Source organism: Crocodylus porosus, unplaced genomic scaffold, assembly GCF_001723895.1.
Source record: "Crocodylus porosus isolate Cpor-Errol unplaced genomic scaffold, CroPor_comp1, whole genome shotgun sequence".
NCBI classification, from domain to species: Eukaryota; Metazoa; Chordata; order Crocodylia; family Crocodylidae; genus Crocodylus; species Crocodylus porosus.
The window spans coordinates 130,252,463-130,278,785 of NW_017728943.1; the positions used below are offsets into that span (position 1 = coordinate 130,252,463).

General features: G+C 40.1%; 1 protein-coding gene across 1 annotated transcript in view; it reads right to left on the reverse strand.

The window, feature by feature from the left end:
* PEX7 (peroxisomal biogenesis factor 7) overlaps positions 1-26,323 on the reverse strand; it is a 75,418-nt gene that overhangs the window by 31,691 nt on the left and 17,404 nt on the right. Inside the window, exons 6-8 of the mRNA XM_019550188.1 lie at positions 10,786-10,892; positions 10,225-10,338; positions 4,946-5,001 (exon numbers count right to left, since the gene is read on the reverse strand). Of these exons, the coding sequence (XP_019405733.1) occupies positions 4,946-5,001; positions 10,225-10,338; positions 10,786-10,892 (277 nt within the window). The remainder of the gene's footprint in view (positions 1-4,945; positions 5,002-10,224; positions 10,339-10,785; positions 10,893-26,323) is intronic.

The window sequence follows — 26,323 nt, forward strand, 5'->3', positions numbered from 1 at the left end:
GTAGGCCCAGCACTCTTTCCTGCTTATGCAGGGGGTCGGACTCGATGATCTATTGAGGTCCCTTCCGACCCTAGCATCTATGAATCTATGAATCTTTGCAGTATCAAAAGTGATGTAATGTCACAACATCTATGGCAGATTTTAAGCACAGAAAAAGTCACAAAAACTAGAGTTGCAGCTCCCAGAGCAACCATAAATCTCTACCAATATACAAATGCATTTTAAATCTTTTTTTAGTGATTCTCACCAAGGATGCCATGGACCCTAGGGCAACATGAGATGCTTTTAAGGATACCACAGGGTACCATGCAGCATTAGCACTATTACATATGCAAACATCTACACAACTCACAGCATAAACCCAGAGGTTTTATATATGAATCCAGTGTCAAATACAAGATAACCCATTGTGGTCTTTCTGAGTTCTTTGCAACAGAAGAATTGTTCTATTATTTTTCTGTACTCAAGAAACAAGTGAAAGCAAAGACCTGGCATTTTCTGAGGGGTACTCTGAGTCTAAAAAAGGTTGCAAAAAACTATCTGATATAAACTGTTCTGCCTTAAGAGAAGCCATGAGTTAGGCATTTTGTGGACAGCCTGAATTTTCAAATTTATGTGGATTTAATATTCCATCTAGAATTTTGTATTAACATAGTTTTTTGCATTTGTTGTATATTCCAAAAGAATAATAATTGTATTATTATTCTTAGATTTTAAAAAACTGCATTAAGAACTTTAAAAAGATGACTGAAAATAGATTATAAATTAGAATAAGAGCTTTTGTATTCATGAAAGAGCTCCTGTAGTCATATACAAACATAAATTATATTATAGATGCAGGAAATTCAGTTAAACTTACCAAAAAAAAAACTAAGCAAAAATTGAAGAACATAACAGTTTCAGGGTCACACACACCTCTCTCTGCTCAGCAGTGACATCATACAATAGAAACCTAATTATAAGACCCACTTAATATTTTGGCCCCTAGATTAGATGATTAAATTAAAATGACTTTAAAAGACAGAGGCTATTTTTTGCCACACACAGGACAAATTAAAGTTAATTTGAGTGCCCTAAATTGTACATTTCCATACCTTAATATTTTTTACTTCTTTTAAATTTATCCTTACCACTGAATTAATCTGGGTTTGTAATACTTATTTTGGAGACAGCTATAGTAATTCTGCAATATATTTTACTTTAAATTACTGATAAAACAGAAACAGGGTTTGAGAATAGTTCTAACAGTTTTGTCTAGTTATATCTTTTTCATTGAAAACTTTATATATGAACAGGAAAGAATCATGGAAAAATGTTGCAATGTGGTATTTTTCAGTATTTGAAAATATGGAGCCATTGGCCTTAATCAATTGTGCAGTCGACAGTGTCTAAAAATGAATATTTAGGATTAATATGGGGACTTATTTGTCATAATCAATCTTTTGTCAGCATACGCCAGTGCGTAATATCTTTTTCTTCAAAGAACTGTACTTTTTCACAATGGCTGCCATCTACTATATGCTCCACAGACCTGAGGCCACAGGCAGTTCTCAAAGTTCAAGATGCCCACTGTCCTCCATAGTTTCCAAGAGGTGTGAAGGTAGAATGCCCTACGAAAGGGGTATCAAACTCACCTGGCACCATGGGCCTGAAGAATGCCAGAGGGCTGACCTGTACGGCTGAATCCAGAGTGTGAAGCCCTCTTATCTGGCCCCTGGGGCTGCTCCTGAAGCTAGAAATTTAGTTGCAGCACTGTTAATTGTCATGGCTCCCAGAGCCACAGCAGCTAACGCTTCTACTGCCACCAAATTTCTGATTTGTGGGCAGCCCTGCAGAGCAGATGGCATGGTTCTGTGCCGCACACTGGATCTGTAGGGCTGCCTACCAGTCCAGAAATTTAGCAAGAGGACAAGTGGTGACAGAAGTGATTGCTGCAGCTCTAATTTGTGAAGGTGCCACTGCTCACCCACTACCCCCTCCAAATTTCCAGACCCGTGAGGAGCCCTGCAGGCCAGATGAGACAGGTTCCTCGAGCCAAATTCCACCTGTGGACCATGTCTTTGACACTCCTATCCCAAGATGAAGACCATTTGTGCTGTCAGAAGGCAAACAATACACTGAGAGGAGCATGTGAATAGGGAGACAGTGGTCATCTTTGCTAAGGGCAACTTGTAGTCTCAGTTGCAGTTAAAGAAATAGAAACAGACATTTTGAAAGAGGACAATTATTCATAGAATTCCCTGAAGATTATTCTTCAGCTGCTTTAGTAGCTTATGCATACAGTTTTCGGGATTTTAAGCTATATGGTAGGTCTTCACTATTCTGTTGTCATGACTATTAGTGGGAAAAAAAGTCTGAGGATAATGGAATTCTTAGAAGATCCAGTTTTGAATGAATCTTTATCTGAAATTCTCAGTCTATTCAGACATTACATGATACAAATTTGGGGAGGATATGGTGTATTTTTCTTGCACAAAAAGCAGCAGAATCCCTACTTTCAGATAAAAAATTCAATTCAAGTTTAACTATGGAGCCACAACTGGAAGCCCTAACAAAAGGCTGTAAACTCGGCTAAACTGTACACCTCACTCTTCTTTATAATAATGTTCTTTGCAAGTATGAAGCAATCTATCAGAGCTTTTTCAATATAGTTCTCTAAAGACACTTAATTTTATTTTCATGTTATTTTCTGAACCATAAAATGTTTGTCTATACTTACATTTCTTTTCTATTTTTTTTTTTTACTTATGATACCTGAATTCATTTTAGATCTATTGCCTGAAGATAGGCATTTTTTTTTCTTTCTGGAAATTAAAAAAATCATCCTAGCATTTGTAATAAATGCTAATTAAAGTAATTCTCCTCCAGTTGTAGCTTAACAGTGTCAACGTATATCAAATTTTCAGCCTTTTTACATTAGATTATTGGAACCATAAAATGAAGACAGCATACAAGCTTAAAACTTTTAGATGATTGTTTTTTGTGTAACAAGATAAGATGGAGAAATATTTTTGCAAATAAATGTCCACAGAGACATTTTTAAGACACTACTGCAATGGTGAAGAGCTTTGGGGTTTTTGCACAAAGTCCATTTGAAACTGGTGAAAGATCCTGTATTCCAGTACAGGAGCTTGGAATCCAAAAGGAGAGAACAGGTATTCTACTGGCATCAGGAGTGTGTTACCCCCCAGCTGTTTTCTTTAGGAACCACGTACTAGAACAGCAAGTCTAGCCTTTCCCTTCTGCTGATACTCCCAACAAGCACAGCTTGTTGATTCCAAATGCGATGTAAGCATCTATCCACTAAAACATGGACAGAGATGGTCAACTAGCTTCATCCATTAGACTTCTAATGAATGGCAATGTGGTCTGAATTCATATAACTGAACCCAGAGGTAGAGTCCTGTACCTTATTTCTTTCCTCTCCTCTTGTTCAAAAATTTTATTTAAAAAAATAAAACTGTTGTCTTTTTTGCATTAAGACCCTCTTTTCTTCAACAGTCTTTTGGTTAAGGTAGGTACAACATACCTCTTCATGGATTCCAATATTAATTTTCACATTTTTACATCTATTTCTTTTTTTCATGGTCAACTATCCCACCCACTCCGTGTAAGTGTTGCTTTTCTGTGAGGAGTGTGTAAACCTATCTTTATGTATCCATAGATGCTTCAAGCAAATCCCAGGACGTTCTTCTCCCCTTGTACTTGGCCTTGGTGAGACCGCAGCTGGAGTACTGGATGACATGGGGCTGCAGACTGGACGTTGCCCACAGGCCTGGGGTTAAACACCCCTCATACAAGTCAATGAGGTGTAAATACTAGTATTTTTCTTTAAAGACTACTGCTGAGAAAAATTACACCAAGACTGGAAACACGAACATTTAAAAGGGAATGATTTGGAAGTGGTCAGTTGTTATTATTTCAAAACAAAACTAATGAATATAACTTATTTATTATTCTCCTTGCAGTCATCCTAGGAAGCTTCCTCAGAAACTTTAACTCCATTGTACTAAAGCATACTGAAAAATCCATGCTGCAAAGAGCTTGCAATCTAACTAAATATAGCAAAGTTTGGGGTTTTTTTGATAAAGGGAACAGTAGATCTCACTGTCATCTGTGGAGTGGGGAGAGGAGAGAGCTAGCCCGAAGAAACTTGGCATTTTGTGTTCAATCCATTTTAAAGCATAAAAATTAAGACAGAGCTCCAAATACCCTGCTGATTAATTGATTTAAGTCTTTATGAAGTTACTTCACAATACATTAATTTATGAGACTATATATATCTTACATAGAAAAAAGTCTTAATATGGGCTCACTCTATATCACTAATAAAATCATTGCTAGCTGTATCAGGGCTACTGATTAGTCAGGTTACAATTACAGAAGTGCTACTGTCATGTACAACGTAACAGATTAAGCTTAAAATCGAGAAGACCCTGTGTTGTCTGAAAAAATTGTGATGTTTTCCGAGAAGAAAAAAAGATAGAGTGTGTATGCAAGACTGAACTCCCTCAAAGAAAGGAGGGGGTGGGAATTCCTTTACAAACGCATTCAATATAAATAAGATACAAAAGGTAGGATAAATTACTCAAAAACATTCAATGAATCAGTCTCAGCTACCTTCTTATTACGAAACCCTGATTTTCACAAATGGATAAAATAATCTTCAGAATGGTGGGAAAAGGTTCACAAGCAGCATCTGCCAGGGCAGATATCATTCAGAAAGGCCCACTGAGTTAACATTTACACAGCAAAGAATCCATGTATTTGTAGCTGGCTCATGAAAATGGAAAGTCTGCAGTAACAACTTTAAGCAGCAAATACTTGAGTGTATCTGGTTTAAAACATTTTTCTATTTGCATAACAAATAGACACAGTCTCTTGCATATGAACCACAACTATAAAAGAATTCTTCTCATATTTGTATGCGAAAAAGCCAACTTACCTCACAGTAAAATCATAGGAGCAGGAGGCCAATAAAGTTGAATGAAATGGTGAAAACTGAAAGAAATAAAAAGCAAAAGACCTTAGAAACATATGTACAGGACTTGTAGAAATAAAAAAACCTTATATCTTCAGACTGCTATAATAAGTACCACATTCACATTCCAAAAAATGAGTTGTTTAACTGAGCAACCTTAGCATTATACCTTAAACAATGTAAAAGCAGCTAAATGATTCTGGTTGCATTGTATTTACTCTACCTGTCCCTACCACCATTACTATAAACTAAGACTGCACTGGGTTTCCATTACATTTTGCTTTTGGAGTAGTCATGTAGAATGACGCTTTAAGTCTACTTTGGACTGACACCTTGAATATCTTCTCAGTGCAGAAAAAAGTTTTAACTGTGTTATGTGACCATGTTGTTTTTACACATAAAGACATCCCAAAATGTGTCATACTGCAGAGGATGTACACAACGTATTTTTTGGCATCCAGTCCACACTTTGCCTGAAATTCTGTTATTAAAATCAGAATGAAATCTGAAAAGTGACAGCTATACAATAGTCTCGTATTTTTCACCGCACAATGCAGGGTATATCATGGGATAAATTCCATCAGGGACTACACAGTTAGCACATCCAAGATTTCCACCAAAGAGGAAAGCAACAGCGTAGGAATTGCTTATCTCAACTCTGGCTCTTGAACAATTTCCTAGATTTTTTACCTATTTGAATGCTAAATTTCTTGAAAGACAACATAAACGAGTCATTGATATGTCCACTAGCATAACCTAACCTTAAACATTCTTCACATAGGAGTTTCTCTTTTCTTTTTATGAGCTTAGATCTATCAGAAAGGAGACTTGAAAACAGAAAATGAGGAAGGAAGATGTAGGGGAGTGTTGAGAGAAAGAAGCAGTAAGTAGTAAGTCCCCCTGGTCTGCTAACCACAACACCCATCCTAACTACAACCTTACCTACAGCTGAGTGAGAATCATGAGGTATCAGACCTCCCCAGATTCTCTAAAAAAAGATGATCTACAGATGTGCTCCAAGTTCAGGGCTCCCTTCCTGCAGCAAATAGGTGGTCAGCAAGGACTGGGGCTTCCTTTCAGTCAACCTTGCCATGTCTGCACAACTGGGGCACAATCCAAAACAATGTCAGAGGACATTACCACAACACAACTGACTATCACCCAGCCCCATACAGGGATGTCGAGTTACCGATAAAACTCCCATGAGTTCCTCTCCATGAGTTCTCCCCACCCCTTCCTTTGTGAGCTTTACGAGACCACCAGGAGAAGAAAAAAGGGGCACTGAAAACAAGCTAAAATCGGCTAACCAGCCTTCTGACAAAACTAAAATACAGATCTTAAAAAATTAAAACCTACTGGTGTTAATGAAAACTTAGGAGTGGCTGCCAATGAATCTCCAAAGACTTTCAAGATGGCCTGAAAAGAATTCCCAGAGAGCCCTGGAAGCTCTCATTCTGAGGACATCAGAAAGGTTACAAGAAAGGAAGGGAGTCATCATGAGTTCCATCTAATCCCACAAAGCTCCTTTTCTGTGGACCTCAGGAGCATGAATGGAAAGATACAGAGGCTTGAAGGGCAGGACAAGCAGATGCTACATTTCTAGCATGGCCCTCCTGCCTTGGTCACGTACTTCCTGATGAACCAAGAAGACCTGGTCAGAGCTGAGGAGCTCTCATCTCACAGGTCTTGAGGACCTAAAATTACCTTAACTATAGCCTTCTGTCTCCTCCTTTCTTGCACAATTTCCTTCCACCTTGTTAATCTTCGCCTATCCCTTCCAGATCAGTTTTTACATTATCTTCCCATAATTGCCTTGGTGTACTTTGAGGTCCTATACCCTCTACCTCAACTTCCAAAAATCTGCCTTTCATACCTTTTCTTGTCTAGTCTTACAATATGCCCTGCCCATTTCATTCTTTACATTCATATTTTGCTCACAATATCAGTTTTTTTGTAGAGGTCCACAAGTTTTTGATGATATCTTCTCCATACTGTTTTTTGTATTACAGCAAATATTTTCCTTATCACTCTGTTCTCAAACAAGTTGCAGCCTTTTCCTATTTGCTTTTGTCTGCATCCAAGATTCACATTCGTAGAAAAGGTCAGGTTAAATAATTGCTTTACAAAGCTGGTGTGCTGGCAGTGTCATAGCTGTGCCAGCTCCCTGAACTGGTGGAGTTAATGCAGTCATCACTTGCTCTATTGCTGCCAGAATGAGTCCTCAATGGACTTCCAAACACCAGGATTTGGCAGTAGGCCTCCACCCACTTGACCTGCCCCCAAATTCCCAGCCTCTCCAAAAGCCCCTGCAAGCCAAATCACACAACTTTGTGGATCAGACCCCTGCTCTAAAGCATTTGCTATTTGCCACTGTCAGAGAAAGGAAACTGGGTTAGACAGACCCTTGGTGGACCCAGTAGAACAGTCTTTATGTTCTTACTTATCAACTAGAAAAGCCCAAGTTTAGGCAGCTCTTTTTCCGCTAAAGAACAAGGACAAAATGAGCTTTTTAAAATGTTTACTATCTCTACTAGTTGGGTGTTATAATTTCAGTTTTATGAGTTTCATAGATCTTCAAGCCAGAAGAGATTACCATATCATTCGGTTCTGTGCGATGGAATATTTCATCTACATATCCTCTTGGATCAAACAATTTCAGTCCTTAGTAGACTGAGCTACATATGACAAGCAAAGACATGGAGACACAGATGCCACCCATGCCTGAGACTGCTATAATGTCAGGAAACTGTTTAAGTGATATGCTCGAATGATCTCAGCTGGTGAACCATGCCTCCTACTGCAAAGGAAAGCAGAAAGCTATCAACGTTCCTAACAACAGGACTTGGAAGAAAAGTTTTTTTACACTCCAAACTGGTTACTAGTAAATCCTAAGCACTTAAGAAAGGGAACTTTCTCTACCACCACTGGTCTACCTGGTTGAGTTTTACTTCAAAATTAAATTAATCTAACCTTACAATTTCTGCCATGAGTCTTAAGCCTTGGTCAACAAGGTTAAGAAATCTCCCACTATTTCTTGTTCAAACTTCTGCAGAGTTGCTTATCAAATACACTTCAATTGCAGAAGCTGGAGAGGAAGATTCTACCTCTGCTCTAGTTCTAACTAGGTTTGTCCAACCGGCAGTGCATGAGGCATTAAATTGCAGCCCTTGGGCTTTCGCCCAGCTGCCACTACTTCCTTTGCTACAGAAGCAGCTGAGGGCACTAAGCTCTTTCTCCTTCCAGCTTACCCTTCCCTGCCCCAGTGGGCAGGGCAGGGCAGGGCAGTGTAGCACAGGCTATGGTACTGCAGGAGCCTGTGGCACAGGGCATCTGGGAGGCATGGTGCAGCAGAGAAGCCTTTGCCAGTGAGCTGAGGATGAGGCAGAGCACCTGGGCACACACTGCAATGGGTGCAAGGGGTGCAGGGGACACTCAGGTGTGGCAGGCCAGTAGGGGGTGCTCCTGCACTAAGCCACCCACCTCACTGAGCCCAACCACTCTCCAGGCTCCGAATGTCTACCTGGGGGCGCCTCACGCCTGGCCAACCCCCTTGGAGCACACCTGCTAGTCTGGGGGTAGAGCTGCCATCACCCAGGGATGGGCTTTATCCTGGCTCTGCACCCCTTCTGAAATGCAGGCCTAGTAGCCCTCAAGGGTACTTGACTCACTTCAAGAACTTGGGGTGCTTCCCTCAGTCAGAAGCACAAGTGGTGGTCTCCCTTAGTCAGCTGAACCAAGGGGACCCAAGGCATAATCTAGACCCATTCTCAATAAGTCTCCCATGCTAGGTACAAAGGAGAACTTTATTGGTTACAAGGAGTAGGGTTGGAATAGGGTACAGAGTTGAGTAGTATCAGAGAAATCCCATAGAGCAAACTGGCTTGGTTGGGTAGCCTTTGATCACTCATCTGAGTTACTGCAAGCTATATATCTAGTTAGATCTCAGGTAGCTTTCTCACAAGTATCATCCAGAGGCAGGTGGAGATTTCCTCTGGAGGCAGGCAGTTCCTTCACCATGAGTTCTGAGAGAGAGAGCAGGTTTCAGATAGTTCAGCTCCTCTCTCTCTAAGTTTTCCTCATGGCTGCTGCCCCCCTCCTCCTGGGCAGTCCTTAACTTATATAGCCCTTATGACCTCATTTACCTGGTCCAATGGAGGCCAGCACCTGTTGGCTGTCAGCCAACCAGAAATGCATCACTGGTTGCTGGGCAGACTGGCAGTTCCTAGCTCCCCACGGTGCCCAAGCCCCTTACCCAATTATGTGATGGCAGTCATGTAGGCAGAGGGCGTGGGTTTCCCCCCTCCCTCAGAAATGTATTCAGTTCAGGTTACCTAAAGAGATAGGGTAAGGTATGTATCCTCTGCTGGGCTCATCCTAACCAAACTGTCACAGAGCAGAGTTTTTGGGGAGTAACAGAGGTGGCCTTCTGCCACACCAGGTGCACAGTGGGAAGGAGCTAAGAGAGCATGAAGTACAGCAAAGGAATGCATAGTGCAGTGTGATTTTGGGCACTGGGACGTGTGGTGCAATAGGAAGACAGGAAGTGCAATGGGGGTGGTGGTGGCAAGAGGATGCATGGTGCTGCAGAAGGATTTGGGATGCGGCAGGGGAACACACGATATAGTGGGAAGAGGTGCTGGGGTGCATACACAGTGCAGCAAAAGGGGACGAGGGTCATATGATGTTCAGGCCTAGGGGCCCATGGACCCACCAAGGTGGCCCCCTACTAATGCAGCCTGCACAATATGAGCCTCCTGCCCACTTAAAAATTGAACTACCTGTTCTAATTTAACAATGAGGGCAATGGGGAGAACAGGAGGGAAAACTGGGCCTTAGCTGTGAAGCTACCCCAAGGGTACACTTGCCGCTCCATATTAATGTTCCTCACACTTAAAATGCCTATGCACATTAATATATGCACAAACACACATTCACATCAAGCTCTAATCTGACACACAAATGCTATCACCTTTAGGGTGGAAGGAAGCAACCATTAAACAATAATACAGCACAGTTTTAAAAAGATTAAGGGAGTATACTGTATCCAGCTGAACCTAATGGAATAACTAAGAAAAGCCACAGTTGTTTCCTCCCTACCACTATCCTCTATATTTTTTCACATGAAAAAGACCTCGAGGCCTCCGTCACTCTCAGCATATGAACAGCTTTTGAATACCAAAATGCTTCCACTGATACTTTAATAGAAAGTAAATGATAGGGCAGTGCAAATAAAACAAACTTACTTTTACTCTTCTAACAGCATATGTATGGCCAAAGAGGTTGAACACTGGATGCCTGACATTCCTCAAATCCCAACCTTTCAAACTACAGTCAACTGCTCCAGTTACCAGCAAGTTCTGAAGATTTAAAACAAAAGCCACAGACACACTTGAACAAGCTTAATATTAAAGTTGCCATGATAACTGTTAAGTGAATTGTTTGGCTATGAAAGTCAGATGAAAGCATGCTATGAATGTAACACATGTAAGCCAGGAAGGAGGCCTCCAGTGTACAAATTAAAAAGAAAGTAAAATATAAGTTTTAAATAAATCTGTCAACCCTGCAAACATCATCTACCAAAGATTAATTTTTTTTTTTTTTAAACACACATTCATCCCTGGGAGTCATTCTTCTGGGTCTGAGCTCTTGTTAAGGACTGAAAATAATCTAACCAGTCACTGTACATGATTGTTATCCCATATAAATAACACTGACACTGATGTAGCAGTAAAAAAAACTTTTACCCTTTAATAACAGCAGTTCATTAAGGAATGTTTGCAGTAATTTGGCACAACACATTATACCTCATCATACTTGCACCAGTCACAGCTCAAGATCTCAGCCTGGTGTGCTGGAATCACTACTTTGACTCCTGGTGTTTTCACATCCCAAACTCTTAAAGTCTGATCACCTGAAACAAAATAAATTCTGGTAAGTCAAATGTGAACTACTTCAAATCCATTAGTACTTGTTAGTTAAGTACAACAATTTCCTAAGCTTCTACCAAAGATAGAACCTGGCATGAAAAAATTGCGGGCCAAATAAGCTAGGTATATAATACATGCGATGCACAGAAAAAAAAAACAAAGAAGAGAATAAGCAGTTTATTATTATTGTAACCATTTAATTACCAAGATAAGAGTAGGGATTAGTTTAAGTGAATTGCTAACATCTCTGCGATTGTTTAATAAAGTCTTCAATTTGAGAAAAAACATGAAGTAAAATTTTCAGAAGGTTTCAAGTAACATAGGACCTTGTGTCCCATTTTCAGAAAAGGAACAAGGACCAGATCAAAATATTATGGGTATCTAAATTAGTTTTGTTGAGCTGAAGTGGCTGCATCACAAAAGAACTATCAAGATTGAACCAGACTCAGTGGCCTTAAAACCACTTAGGTATATATCCACTAGGCGTCTTCATTTTGGACTGAAAAGCTCCTTAGGTCTGATGCTTGGGCTACTGCACATCCTCAGAAGTAACCAATTATCGTCATTGTAGGGGATAATCTTTTGTAGGGGATGCCTAAGTCTACAATTCTTTAAGTGGAGATGGAGCACACCCAGCAACTGTTTGATGCTGATAGCATACATGCAGCACACTACAAAATATAGCTGATGAAAAAGGAGGCATTGGTGTTGCTCATGTTCACCATTTATCAAAAACACCCACAAAAAACAAAAGGGACAAGCACTTACCCCAGAAGTGGGAGAACTGAGTTATAGACCTACCTCATCATGAGGGGATTTGAACCCATGGCTTCTAATTTCCTGAGGAATGCCCCTACCACTTGGCTATGGCTAGGGGACCCTACAATCCTTCTTGATGAAACCTGTCCACTGGCAATCGAAAAGGCAAGATTCATGGGACCAGAAAGAAACCAAGCAAGGAGTGTGACACTAGTGTAATGCTTGTGGCACAGCTATGAATTGGAGTATTCCAGTCTCTGCTACCAGGGTATTTTTTAAACCAATGATTGACTAACTCAAAATGCAAGAGGCTAGATTTCAGAGTCACACTCCCTCTTTTTTGATCTCCTTCTGGCCCCACAACTTATACACTTGCATGCTCAATGGGCAAACTTCAGCAAGAGAGAGGAGGGTAGCAAAACTGTCATGGTTCACAGCTTCACAGTTAGGGAACTCTCCTAGGAAGTAGGAGCTGTGGGTTTGGATCCACCCAGGGTGGGGAAGACACAGAAGCCAAGTTTCCCATTCCTGGGTAAATGTTCTTAGAACTAGATTACTGGACAAAGATGGACACTCATAGCTGTGTTCAAAAGTGAAGTGAGTGCTGGCAGCAGCAAAGGTACTTTGCTTTATACTGAACTCAATACTGATGTCAGGTAGGTATCTTCCCACCAGGTGCTTGGGATCCAGTGAGAAGTCTGCAGCATCTGCCTTGCAGCTCTAAGTTAGATGCTTAAGCTTTTGAGGACGGAAGTTCAGACACGCATGTAGGGTAAATAGAAGTGCCTCCCTCTTCAGCACCTGAATCATCCTTGAGAGGCATTTAGTTCTTCACATTCATTGTGCAGAAATCCTAATTGCCTAGGCCTGACAATCCTGATCGCTTCCAAGGTAGGTGCTTATGTTTAGACTCCTGAATGGAACTGCTTACAAGATGAAATTGGATCTGGCTTTTGGGTACTAGGGACCATGGCTCAGGTTCAACAAGGGACTTCATCAAGTTGATGCTGTATGCTGAAATATAAAATTTAAGCATGTGCATTCAAGACTGTAATTGAGAGCTCAAGTTTGGCATCCTAGGTCTCTTCTTGGGCAACTTGGAGTCAGAATTCACAGCAGTTGGTATGCTTGCTGGAGGACGCACATGTAAGACAAAAGAAAGGGTGTGGAGAGTAGTAGGGAAGGGAAATCCTGCCTTTCTCCAAGATTACAAGCAATTCCCAGCAGCTCTGAGTTAGGTATTTTTGTTCATGCGGGATTCATAAACTGAAAGCCCTTCTTAAGCTCACTTCTAAGATCTTGTAAGACCATGCCCTGTCTGAATCACAACTGGAGGAAAGGAGAAGCAACTGAAGAGAGCACCTAGGTGCCCGACTGAGCAGCCTACCTTCTGCCCAGCAACCTAGTTACTAAAATACTCACCTAGGAAATGGGAGACCTGTATTCTACGCCTTCCTAAACATGAGGAGCTTGAACCTACATCTCCCACTTCCCAGGAAAGGTCCCTAACCACCAAGTTATGGGTTGAGCTAAGCTATGGATATCGTGCTGAGGCTGGGCTAATGGATTCTCACCCTTGCTCCTACAACTGCTTATTCGTTTTGCATGAAATACTGATTGGATAAAAATGCATACACAAAATTCTGGATCTCATGTGAATGGAGACATCTAACGTGCAGTTTGAGTTAGGTGCCTAACCACCAAAGAAAGGCAGGAGTTTTGATATGCTTGTGTGCTTAGCATTGTCTAGGCAACTTTAGGCTTCCCATATCACCCTTTGGAGGAATTTATCCCTTCCTCATTAACTGTGGGGAGTACCTAGATGCCTAACCCTAAATCAGAGACACCCAAGACTCCCCACAGACAGTATAGGGATCCTAAGTACCTAACCCTATCAGTCTGAATAGCTTTCCTGGGACCAGGTGCCCACTTCTGAAGTGTTGCAATGGCTAAGCATGGCTGGCTAGGTGACCAATCTGGATTTGGTCCTATGTGACAAGACAACTCCAGCTTTGCCAATCCTACTTGCTCTAACAGGACATATTTGATTTGGGCTTAAGCTTCCCTATGATATAACAGGCTTAAAGATATTTTTTTATACTTGAATGGGGCTTGCAATCAGATAATACAGATTTCAAGGAGCACTTCATAATTTACAAACCACAGTACTTATAAGACACCTTTAATTTTTATAAATGAATCTATATATAAATGAATCCATATGAGCTAAGATTAACTGCAAAGGGTATGGATGAAAGTAGCAAGTTTAGGTCCAAGATTATTTGGAAAACTACCACCGTTAGCCAATAAAAGATTGGCAGAACATATCCAATCTTCCTGATGGTGGTCAAAATGCTGACTATGCAAAACAGATTATTTGAGACCTAGTAGTCTGGAAGTAACGCAAGACTGCATATACAGCTTTAGTGCCAACCAGAATTAATAACATCAATGCCTGGAACTCTGATATCCTGCTTTCTTATATGATGCCTGGTGACCTTGCTATTGAACCTTTTAGTCAATGAAAGTCAGCATGAAAGCCAAAACTAGTTCTACTTTTCCCAGCTTAGTTTCAGACAGAAGTGGCAGACAAGAGGTTGTACTCTCACCACTTTTTTTAATCCTTGAGTAACACAGTAAGAAAAACAGAGTGCAACAAAGACAAAGTTTCTGAAATATGGTCTCGTTCAATAAGGGCCATCACTAACATACACCCCCCCAAATTAAGTAAAACTAAAGGTAGTCTTAAATTTCCTGTTAGCATCAAGCCACCTCTCTTAGGCAACAAAATGCTGCTGGTTTGTGGAGTGGTTACTGAACATTGTTTTGTCAGTGCATAGCATTTTCCCTACCTGGAATTTCCAAAACCTATGTTAAAATTAAAAAAGAAGTACACTAGACAGCATGCACCTCCCTGATGAAAACTCCTAAAAGAGATACTCAAGCTATGGACACATTTGTAATGCTGCAACTGCCCTTGTAGAGCTTTAAAAAGTGGGCATCCTCACAGTCACAACATCTGTAGCATGAGAAAAATAGCAAACCTGCATTAAAAATGTTCCTTTTTCAAAGAGGAACTTCTCTATAGTACTACGTCTTGTAATGCCACATGGAACATGTAGACAGTTACATGCAGCGCTATAGGAGGTCTCTGGGACTCCTTGCATCTCACAGTCCTCCACTCTCCTTCCCACCCACACCCCCCAAGTGAGAAAAGAGCAGAAGTAGCTAGCTTCCTGATAGCCTGTCAGCTGCAGCAAGCTGCATGGAAGCCTGCTGGGATGCTGGAAGGCTGCTACCACCAACCCTTTATTGCCCCCTGGCTGGAGAGCACATCCTTGAGATGACTCTGTAGTACACCAGTCTGGGGGCACTTTATAGTGCTACAAATGAATGTGTGTCCATGGCCTAAGTTGGAAGTATACACTTAATCCATAAGTGTACAATTACCAGAAGACCTGAACTCCACTTAATTTCCATCAAGGGACTAGGTTTATGTGGGACTTAAGTGGTGGGTCAGTTTTATGTTGGCAAATTGCCCGGGGTGAATTTCACCCAGATCTATAAACCAGAGTCCACTGAGACGAGAACCAGTTAGTGCAATCAATACTAAACTATGCTGAGGTACACAATTCAGCACGGCTAGGTACTTAAGAGATTAATGAAAAGCAACTATCTGAAGGGAGAAAGCGCTCCAGCCAGCACAGCTACAAATTAGTTTTTGTGCAAGCAAGTACTGTTACCTTAAAGAGTTTCACTTAAAATGATGAAAGTGGTTTTGTAAACACTAATACACGGAATCTGACCCTGTTCTAACTGATATGTAGATGGGAAAAAATAGAGAAAAATAAGCTTTAATCAACTAAAGGAAAGAGTTATCAGTAAGTGGTACTAGGAACAGAAATATTTAAGTACAATATCCCCCCAAAAAACATAATAAAATTTACTATATATTTGTCCAAAGACCACAACTTAACGTTAATCCAGTTTCATAACACTGCTTGGGGCATATGTATCATCTTTATTTAACAGAGGAAGCTGGAGAACAGAAATACTAAGATATTTGCTCCGATTCATGTTGAATCCTAGTTCCTGACTTGTATTAAAGATAAGTGTTAGGATTACTTGCATACACACAACACATTCATTAAAAGACCATATTTGTATAAAGCCCGTCTTTACAGAGACTATCTAGCACAGTGTGCTGCAGGCCAGATTGACTTCGTTTTGGTCAGAGATGGGCAGATGTGCATGTGCTAGGAACCAGCTGCAGCTGGTGCTTTTCCTAGCCAGTAGCAGGGGAACAGTGCCTGAAGGTGGTAGTTTTCCCCATGGTGGCAGGGAAAAGCAACTGCTGATGGAGCCCCCCACCACCCCATGCTGCTGAAACCCAACAACTTCAGGCAAGATCAAATGGCTCTATGGGCCACACTCAGCCATTGGGCTTTAGATTGCCAATCTCTGGTTTAGAAAATAAGTAAACACAGCTTACATATACAACTGCAGTTTCATGGTTACATTCTTCAGTCTGATATAAAACACACTCGAGTTATAATAAGAAAAAAGTTATAATCAAAGAAGTTTTGACTTAGTCCAAGTTAAACCAAAACAGATTTTTTTTCATTGAATAATATACTCTTCCATGCAGCGCCACCCCCCCAGGGCTTCCTTCACCCTTCCAAAAAACCCACAAAAGCAGTTTTGGGAAGAGGGGAAGAAAACTACAAGCTAGTCAACAATTTGGGTTTCCAACAAAAAAGGAAAAATATCTGCATTTAATTTTCAGAAACAACCATATTTGTTTTGATATTTTCTAAGCAAAAAATTGAAATTACTTTCTCATTTCAAAATTAACCTACATTTAAAGCAAGAAAAACTAAAAATAACATTATATGGCTCAAAACTAAAATGTTACATTTCAGATTGTCCTGAATAGAAGTTTTCATTTGGAAATCAGAGGGAAAAGTCTATTATTCCCACAACTCTACTCAAAATCTCTTGAAGTACATAGATCTTCTGTAAAGACAAATCACTGTTTTCTTGTTCTGCATTTTACTAGCTGATAATTTCTGAACTAATACTTAACTTGAGAACCACATCCAGCAAAGGCTACATATAATCGTACCATGGTTGGCAAACACCATAAATACAATGCCAAACTCATTTCTTGTAGAGTATTTCAAGACAGACTGAAAAAAATCAGAGATTCATTTAGTCAAACTTATTCAGCACAAGACACAGATAAATTCCACACTGGAGCAATGCATCTTGAGGTAATGTACTTCAAATAAAAATGCCTACTGAATTTCATCAAATATTTGTTTTGACACCAGAAAGTAAGCAAGTACATTATATTTTAATAGCATCTAGTACAAAGTTTATCAGTATTGCAATGAGCATATGCCAAATTACATATAGTAACATGACCGTCAATTTATTTTTTAAAGGCCTAAGATCTAGAGAAAATAAGTACATGCTAATTAAAGCATGTTATTCTTCCATCTCTTAAAGGTTTTAGTCTCCAGAAACTCATCATTCATCCCAATTCTAGCAATTGCTATTTACATAAATAGCAATTGCTATTTATATTTAGCACATTAAGTGCCTCCAAACAAGCACAATGAACTTCCTAGGAAGCATATAAAAAAGAAAATAGCACAAGTCAGCCTTTACAATGCTTTATGAATATCTCAGGAACTTGTATCATCCTATCCTCACTGTATTATTTGAAATTAGAGAGCTATGCACTTTGGTTTTGTGGAAACCAAAATAAACCCAAATAGGCTGGTATTTTTATTTTTCCCTTCCCCCAAATGTTTTGCCACTTTTGTAGCATAAATAAAAGTAAAGTTCAGTTTTACTTCACCATCTCTCAATAAAAAGACCTTCAGGTTATAACTGCATTGAAAGCTCTTTTGTCAGTATTCACCACATCAGTTGTCTCTAACTCATGGGTCCTAGACAATGTGTTGTCAGTGAGACCCTCTAACAGTGCTCATGGACACAGGTAATTAAATAGCTAAAACTGAGAGCTGATGAAGACAGCAAAGTGAGATTTTGTCCACGGTGCTTTACTTACTCTGTAGACTGCCCACAGGCTAGGGAAGTGTGGGTATCACTGTACAGTCTCTAAAAACAAGGAAGGTCACTATTATGTGACAAAGCTACTCTCGTCAAACCACAATTTGGGAACTCCTGGCTTATGCAGTGTGTTTACTAAAAGTACATTTTCCAAGATAAGTCAAAGATTAACCTTTTTAAAATGGTTTAAGTATGTATGTACTAGTAAAGTTAGTTAATGCAGTCATCAGGATGGAATGACAGTGACAGGGCTGCTGATACTCTTTAAAGATAAAACATAAGTGCTCAATTTAACAAAGCATGGGGAGTGAATTTATGTATTTAATCATAAGCCATGAAAGCTGCAGATCTATAACACTTCTGCCTATGCATGTAAAGTTTCACAGTGAAGACCACACCTCCTTGTGAGTCTTCCAGGAGGTGTTTTCAGTCTGAAAAATATTTCCTTGTGCAAAGGCTACAATTATTTGAGCTAACTCATGACGAATGGGAAAAATATTACCGTGCAGACTATGTGCTCCTAAGATTTTCAAATACCTATTGTTGGTACTTTACTTGACTCTGAAAAGTTGTTAAAACTGTAATGAAAGCAGGATGTACTTACAGTAATCAGTAGGCTCAATGGCTGCATCAGTGATTAGAATGAATGCAACACTAAAACTGAAGTCTTAGCAACCAAGATAAAGACTCATTCTAAACCTGGCTGGGCCTTTTCCAGGACAGAAGAGACTCTCCATTCAATTTACCGATACAGTATCACACTGAACAGCATTATAGTTACGCAATTAAGGGGGGAAGGTAGTTGTTAGTTGTTTCTTTCTGGCAAATTTAAAGGACAATAAAAATGATTTGACTCTATAAAGGTGGCTTCAGTAATGCATTAGATGAACCCAGACTGGCCTATTGCTCTGAAGTGGTTGAGGATCATTTAATTGAATTGATTTACTTTTGGCTATATGCTAGTTGTGTGCATTTGGCACCTTCTTTGTGTGCTGCTCATTACTTTGTTCTCCAGGTAGAAAGACAGACCTTCTGGGCAAATGACACAATGACTCATTAAACCCTTTTAGCCAGCAGGCAGTTGTTATTTATGTCATTTCTTTAATCACATTTTCCACATGACTGCTCTTTCCATGTCAGCCAGACATTTACCAGGCCTGAGCCAGTGCAGCACGTCCACCTGATCTCTCCGCTTACCTTATCAGCTCTGAAACTGTTACTGACATTATAAAATTTGTTTAAATACACTGAATTAACAGCTCCTGGTGGTTAATAATAATATCTCCAATTTCAAAGAACAACAGGTTAGAGGCAATTGAGTAAGCAGCTTATGAATACAAACAATTACATATGATAACAGCAGCACTGTAAAGTGCCTCACACATCTGTCTAAATAGTATGCGGAAGTGTATTACGTGATGAATGAAAGTTAATTTAATTGAAGTATCAGTCAGATACGTTCAATTTTCCTCTACAGTTCAATTTTTTTTTCTGTCCACTACACACTAACTCAGTCTGCCTGTATATTGATACAACTTACTCAATTTGAAGATCTTTAACCAAACTACATGTTTCTGACTTAGCATTCTTTTTTTGCCCTGTATTTCAAGAACTTGGAAAGGGATCCCTTTCTTCCTTCTCCTCCTGCTCTATCTTAAAAAGAATAATCTGAGAGTCCATTTTGTTCCCTAAAAACTCACAGCTTGCTGCATTAGATTGAAACAAATATAGTTTAAGCTCCCTTACTTTGCTGCCAGTGTGCTTCAGTACTGACCTGGAACAAACCTGCTAGTTTCAGTTCAAACATTTTTAAGCAGCTATCTTCCTGTGCTGTGTGAGCTTTTTCCAGCATTCAAAGAAGGCCAGACACAAGATAAGAACACTTGTCTTCACTGGGATCTTGAGAGGACTGAAAACACAGAAAGTGCAGAGTGAAGTTAGCTAGCACTAAGCCACTCCATTTCCTTCCTTCTGCTTATACTCATACATATATGAAAACAAACTTTGTATTATTGAGCATTTCGGTCAACTGAACTTGTAGCAAGACCTTTTAAAAAAAAAAAATTAAAACAGGGATGTCAAATCACCAGCCAGATCGAGCCCGTGGACCCATGCCATCCCACCAGCATCTGCATACTGGATGCAGCACATGCAACGCCTGCTCTGGCCCACCCAGGATGCAAGCCGCTTGCAACATCCACTCCAGCAGCTCTGGTAGAAGTGCTGTGTACAGAGCAAGTGCTGAATCCAGCGTATGAAGGACTCCCTTCTGCCGACACCATGCTTGATTCATCACCTGCTCTAGCCAGTCTGGGATCTGGACTTCATGTAATGCCCACCCTGGACTGGCAAAAAAACAAGTGTAGACACAAATGTAGCGAAACCACTGCAACTTTAACACTGGATAAAGTAGTTCATGTAATTTTGCTACATTTATATCATTCCCAGATGCCCTACATGTAACAATTAGAATGTAATAGCTGCTGTACTTTTGAAACAGCTCCAAATGTGTATCCCTATCCTGCAATGTCATGATAGACAAATATGGACATAATTTTCAACACTTTTTCTGAGTAAGGGAACATAAAAATAGGGCTAGGAAGTGAAGAGACAGAGGGGAGTTCAAGAGTTCAGCACCAACCCCAACCTTGTCAATTTCAGCTTGAAAATAAATGTTCAGGTTAATGTTAATTTCTGAGAAACTAAGTTTATTGACTTAGTTTCTTCAGTCTTCACATTTCTAGAAACGGGAAAGTGAGGGAACAGGTGTCATATCACACCCTTGACTACTGCCTACTGTTCCAGGGGGAGCCCAAGTGGGCTCTTCCACTTCCCAAGGCAAATGCCACCTAGCCCTTGCCTACCAGACAGTGCAGCTGGCACCTGAGGGCACAGCTCACCCAGCACACTAGGAGAAGGCCAGGGGCAATCGCCAGCTGGATGAATCAGGACTGGAGTCTGAAGTGGTGCTGTTTTACCCCAGCCGAGTTCAGCAGGGCTAGGAGCTGGGACAGCACATACTTCAGTAGATGCTATCCAACTTTCCAGGGATGTAATAAGCAGGCTTATGACCCCTGCTGAAGCCTGCAGATTTCTACAAGCAACAGTGATGGTCAGCAAGCTACATGGAGAAATCAGAGAGAACAAGGAGACAGAAAAGATCTGGGGGTGCCCTCTCTAAGTTGGCAGCTGGGGCTTCTGCCCCCCTCAGTCCTCTTAGTTATGCCAGTAGGACCTCTCCTCAGGTCAGGCTCTAGTACAGTGCACCTTCCACAGTAGCCACTTTCCAGTCCAGCCTGAAATGGCATCTCCCAGAAACAGTTGTTCCACCTGGAAGAGGCAGCAGCAGTGTTGTAGCACCCTTGAGAGGACATTGCAGCACCCCTACATGTTGTTATACCCCAGCTGAGAATCACTGTTCTACATCCTTCTTTAGCACTGGGCTCCACTGAGGCCTAACCTACACCAAGTAGACTGGTACACAGGTTTTTGCATGCCATGTTCCATGTAATTACAGCTAAGGTTATATTTTTTATTTCTTAATAGCATCATGTTGCTGACTAATGTTGAATTTGTGATCTCAGATCCTTCTTAAGTGTGCTAGTGACACGCCAATTATTCCCCACCATTCATTCCCCTTTGCCGCTGAGGAGTAGACCTATTTTATCCAATCTTCCTTTTCCATCCAATACAATCCATAGAACATTTCCATGTTCTCTTTAATATCTTTTGCCAGCTGTATCTTATTCATGCTATTCTTCTGTACACTTAGTGACAAATCTTTCTTTCCACTGCCTGTATATAAACTCCTTTGATTTCAGATAGTTAAGCAGCTGCTTTTGTAGCCACATCATTCTCTTGTGGTTCTTCTAATCTTTCCTCTACATTGGTGCAGGTCATCGTTGAGCTTCCAATACTACTTCTTTCAGAACTGTCAGCCCATTTACACTCCTTTTTTTATTTTTAGTCTATCCACCCAATAGGAACTCATCCACTTTTTCTCCCCAACTTTGTTGAAACTTTTTTTTTTAAAGTATCCCTCTACCCCCTCACCCCTGCTTTTTTTTTTTTGCTTTCTTCTTCATTTCCCTTCCTTAGGATCACTGATCATATCACGATCACTTCCTCCCAAAATTTCAGACCACATTCACAAATGGGTTACCCATCTCAGTCAAATCATTCTAAAGATTCTGAAAATCAAAAATTGCAACCCACTCCGTTATCTACAGAACATCTAGTGCCACAACAGGATTCAGTTAGTTCCAATGCTATCCCAACAACATGCTCCACCACGACAGAAAAGATAAAATGCCCTTATAGTCACTGAAGAAATTAAGTAAGCACCCTGCAAATGTATCATCTAGGCTACAGTCCTGTGAGAAGGAAATGGAATTTAAATCTAAGAATAAGAGACAATCAGATCAGTGCATTTACTGGACATAGAGATGGATATGTCATTATTGACCAAAAGAAATGCTCCATTATAGGTCTGGAGCAGTAATGCCATCTCATTATATTCTGGGAAACTTCACAAAGATTTAATTAAAAAAAAACACTGAACAACATTCCATATAAAAAGTCCCACTTATCCTTTGGTTTGAAGTGAATCCATTCAATAGTGCATCAGATATTTTATTTTGAAATAAAGAGGAAAATTTCACATGATTTTAAGTCATCAATTTTTCTCATTTAATGATGATATGCTTTCTTGGACATATTTTTATATAAAATAAAGGTGCAGCTGAAATTTAAGGCCCAATTCAATGACCATGGAATTCAATGAAAAAATCTGCAAAATTCAAAGGATGTTTGACTAGGTCTTATGCACAGGGATTTCTCCCATCCCTATAGATGCTGGAAAAACTTACTGAAGGTTTTAATCAATATAGTGTCATTAAAGAAATAAACATAAAAAACAGGACTGGATGGGATTTTTTGGACATCATCCAATTCAACTCCACACATAAAGTAGAATCACCTTGTTTAAACCAGGCTATACAAGTGTTCATCTAATCTGCACTTAGAAACGTCCAATAACAGATATTTCACAAAAAGTCTGGAACTGCTGAAGTCTTCTGCGACAAACCTGAAGATTGGAGCACTGTACTGGAAGAACAAAATGACCCAGAGCACTGAAGTCATAGGAAATGGATGAAATGCAGTAGTACAAACTGCAAGGTCGTGCATTTGCTGATCTTCCATAGATGCATCTGAAGTTCAGTGAGGAAAAAAACAATGCACATTGTTTCTGTGGTCTGCTTTTTAAATTGCAAATTATAGCTTGGATTCTGCAAATACATCATGCGTATGCTTACCTTTATGTGCAAGAAATCCCACTGACATCAATGGAACAATTCTCATGTGCAAAATTATGTCTGCGTTTGCCTGCCAGATTTCAACCTAATGTTTGTGCCAGATGGCTGGATTTCCCTGGTGCTGTGGATACAGCATACAGGGCCCAATCTTATAAATAAGACCACTGCTGATTCTCAGGGATCACAGAATCATAGAAAAAGCAGGGGAGCTGAAAGGGACCTCCAGAGGCCATCTAGTCCAACCCTCTGCCTGAGGCAGGATCATCCCTATCCAATATAACCCATACAAATCTAAGTGTCCTGCTGCTGCAAAGTTTTTTAAAATACACTCAAGAGATCCAGAACACAAGGCCATGCCCCACACTAGAAAGAAAGGCAAATACCCCTAAAAACTGTAGCAATCTGACCAAGGGGTAAAATTCCTTCCTTATTCCAAATGTGGTAGTTGGTGTGACCCTGAGCAGAAAGGCAAGACCCTCTAGCCAGAAACCTCTGGGATTTAATCCCAACAGAAGCACTGGCAAGCCCCAGTCAAAATCCACAGACTTGGCTGCAGCTAGCACCCAGTGCTTCTCAGGAAGGTAGGGAGAAAAAAAACAAACAAAAAACCCCTGAAACCTGTAGGAAAAAGAGGGTAAAAAAAGTCTTCCCAGCCCCATGGGGCATCCAGCAAACCCAGACGCATGGGAAATACTAAATACCTTCTATTCTGGTTAGCAACTTGGGGACAGCAAGCAGAACTCCACACATCACAACCTCTTACTGGACAGACATAACTCCCCTTTCTGCATCACCTCCATAATTTTATCCCAGCCCTTTCATCTTCTTTTATAACCAAGCCAGTTGTAGAGCTCTTCTTCATTCTTTTGGTCATCTTCAATATTCACCTGCTAGGCTACAGAGCTTTTCTCATCTCCCAGCAATCCGTAGGGGTTAAAGGGGTGGGGAGAACTCCTGGGTTTCTAACTTGCTCTTTACAGAGCACCCAAGCACTGCTATTCCTCGATCATCCCTGATCAATGCTTACGTAATCTCTTCTTGAATATCTGACAGGGAGTCCACTTCTGTTCCAAACAGATTTTACCACAACTTCAACTCTCCTATGAAATACGAATCTTCATTTCTACCCAGGAGAACTTTTACAATCTTTTCTCCTATGCCTGATGAAGGGTGTTTGTGACCGAAAGCTTGCAATTAAAGATTTTCTCTTGCAAAAATCTAGTTAGTCTAATAAAAGATATCACCTCTGCCATGAGTTCTGATTCATTTCACAACTTCCTTAGGCATTCTATTTCAATGCCTCACTGTTCTAACTGCAAAAAAGCTTCTTCCTGATATTCAGTCTAACCTTACTTTGTTGCAACTTCAAGCCATTAGCCCTCTTCCTGATTTCTGCAACAGAGAAATGGTGTTCCCCCTCTATTTTATGGTGGCCCTTCAGATATTTGAAAACTGGTATCATGTTCCCTTTTAAGCACCTTCTCCGTAAGCTGAGTGTGCCTACTTATTTCCTCATACTGCTTTTGACTTCCATCTCCTTTTATCACTTTTGTTGTCCACCTTTGGGCCTTCTCTAACTTTGGCACATCCTTTGTAAAATATGGAGTCCAAAACTGCACACAATTATCTAGATGAGGACTAACCAGTGCCTCAAAGAGAACAAGAATGGTTACACAAATGAGCTGGAGGTATTCTGTACAAAAGTCCTCAATCCTTTTAGATTACAGGTGCTCCTCAATAGACTCAAGGCACCCTGATTGAGAATCACTGATTCAATAGATCACTGTTTAAGTACTATGTGCTAATGGCTTATTATGAACAGAGGAAAATCTGCTACTAATAAACTACTTTATTTCCACTGTCCAAAGAGAGTCAAATAAAAACAGCCAACCTAGATAAATGATATCAAGTCAAACTTTTAAAACATATTTCAGATTTTATTGTTTGAATGACTCCTAACATAAGGAAAGCTTTGGGGACTTTTTATAGTAATTGTACCACCATAATTAAAAAACAGAAATATTTTTAATGCCTCATTCTCTGGGGTCCCATTTATGACTCTCAAAATTCACTTAAAGCAGAGAAAAACCAAGTTTCTGTCCCAGTTCTATCATGAAAGTCTTTCATTATAGTGAAGGTAGATATCACAATGACTAATCTCTTTCCAAATCAGTATGCAGTCATTCACATGGCTCCAGAGATCCAACTCAATTTTTAGTAAACTAGCAGCAGAAATGCAGCATAAGTAAAAGAAAGTAAAATTGCTGATATTCTTCCTCTCTGGGGACAGAACACTGTGACATGTATCAATATATTACATGATGAATTGGGAGCATTTGTCTCCTACTTTTGGTCTGAGAGATGGCTAATGGCCTACTGCAACTATGGATTCTGAGGCGAGCTGACAAAAGACATAAGTTAGAATATACAAAAACGCATACAGCATGTAATAGCAGTCAGCAATGAAAAATTATCTGAAGGAAGGAGAGCTACATAAAGGCTGGAAGTTTTTCATATGGTGGGTCACTGAGGTGAGGCAACTCCTAGATAATTACCAATCCCTGGTGAGAAACCAGCGACTATGAATTAAAGATCGTAATAGAACCTACAAAATCTATCCAGAATCGTACGTTTCTCTTTTCTTTCTCCGTGTGTGTGACGCACACTACCATCTGCTGGACAAACTGCTGAAATAACTCAATAAAATGCAGGTTTCTTTTTGAGCAGAGCACTACTTTCCTAAAACATTTACCTGAGGCAGATGCAAAACAACCTGGGATGTGTGGAGACCATATAGTGCTGTAAATGACCCCTTCATGGCCTTTAAAAGTGCATAATGACTTCCCCACAGCTGGGTCCCACTAAATAAAAAGAAAAACAAAGTCTGCAGGCACAGTGTGGCAATACTTGAATCATATAATTTATACAACATTTCCTTAGCTTATTTTAGCATTCCTTACAGAGTTTCCAAAAAGCTTTTAAAATAATTTTATTTTACTAGGTTATGTGTACAATAAGGTTTTTACCTGCATATATGCACAAAATGTATATCAATCTTACACTACCATCTTTATTAAGAGAAAGAATAAAATATCTCAATATTACAGCCATTCATACCGTGTGCATCTGCAAAAATGTGGTCACCAAACACAATTTTACATATTTAAAACTATCCTTTGAAATACACCTGGCTGCTTAGCTATTTAGATGTTTTTGGAATCAGAAGGCTAAATGGCATACACATGAATGTGGGAGCACAC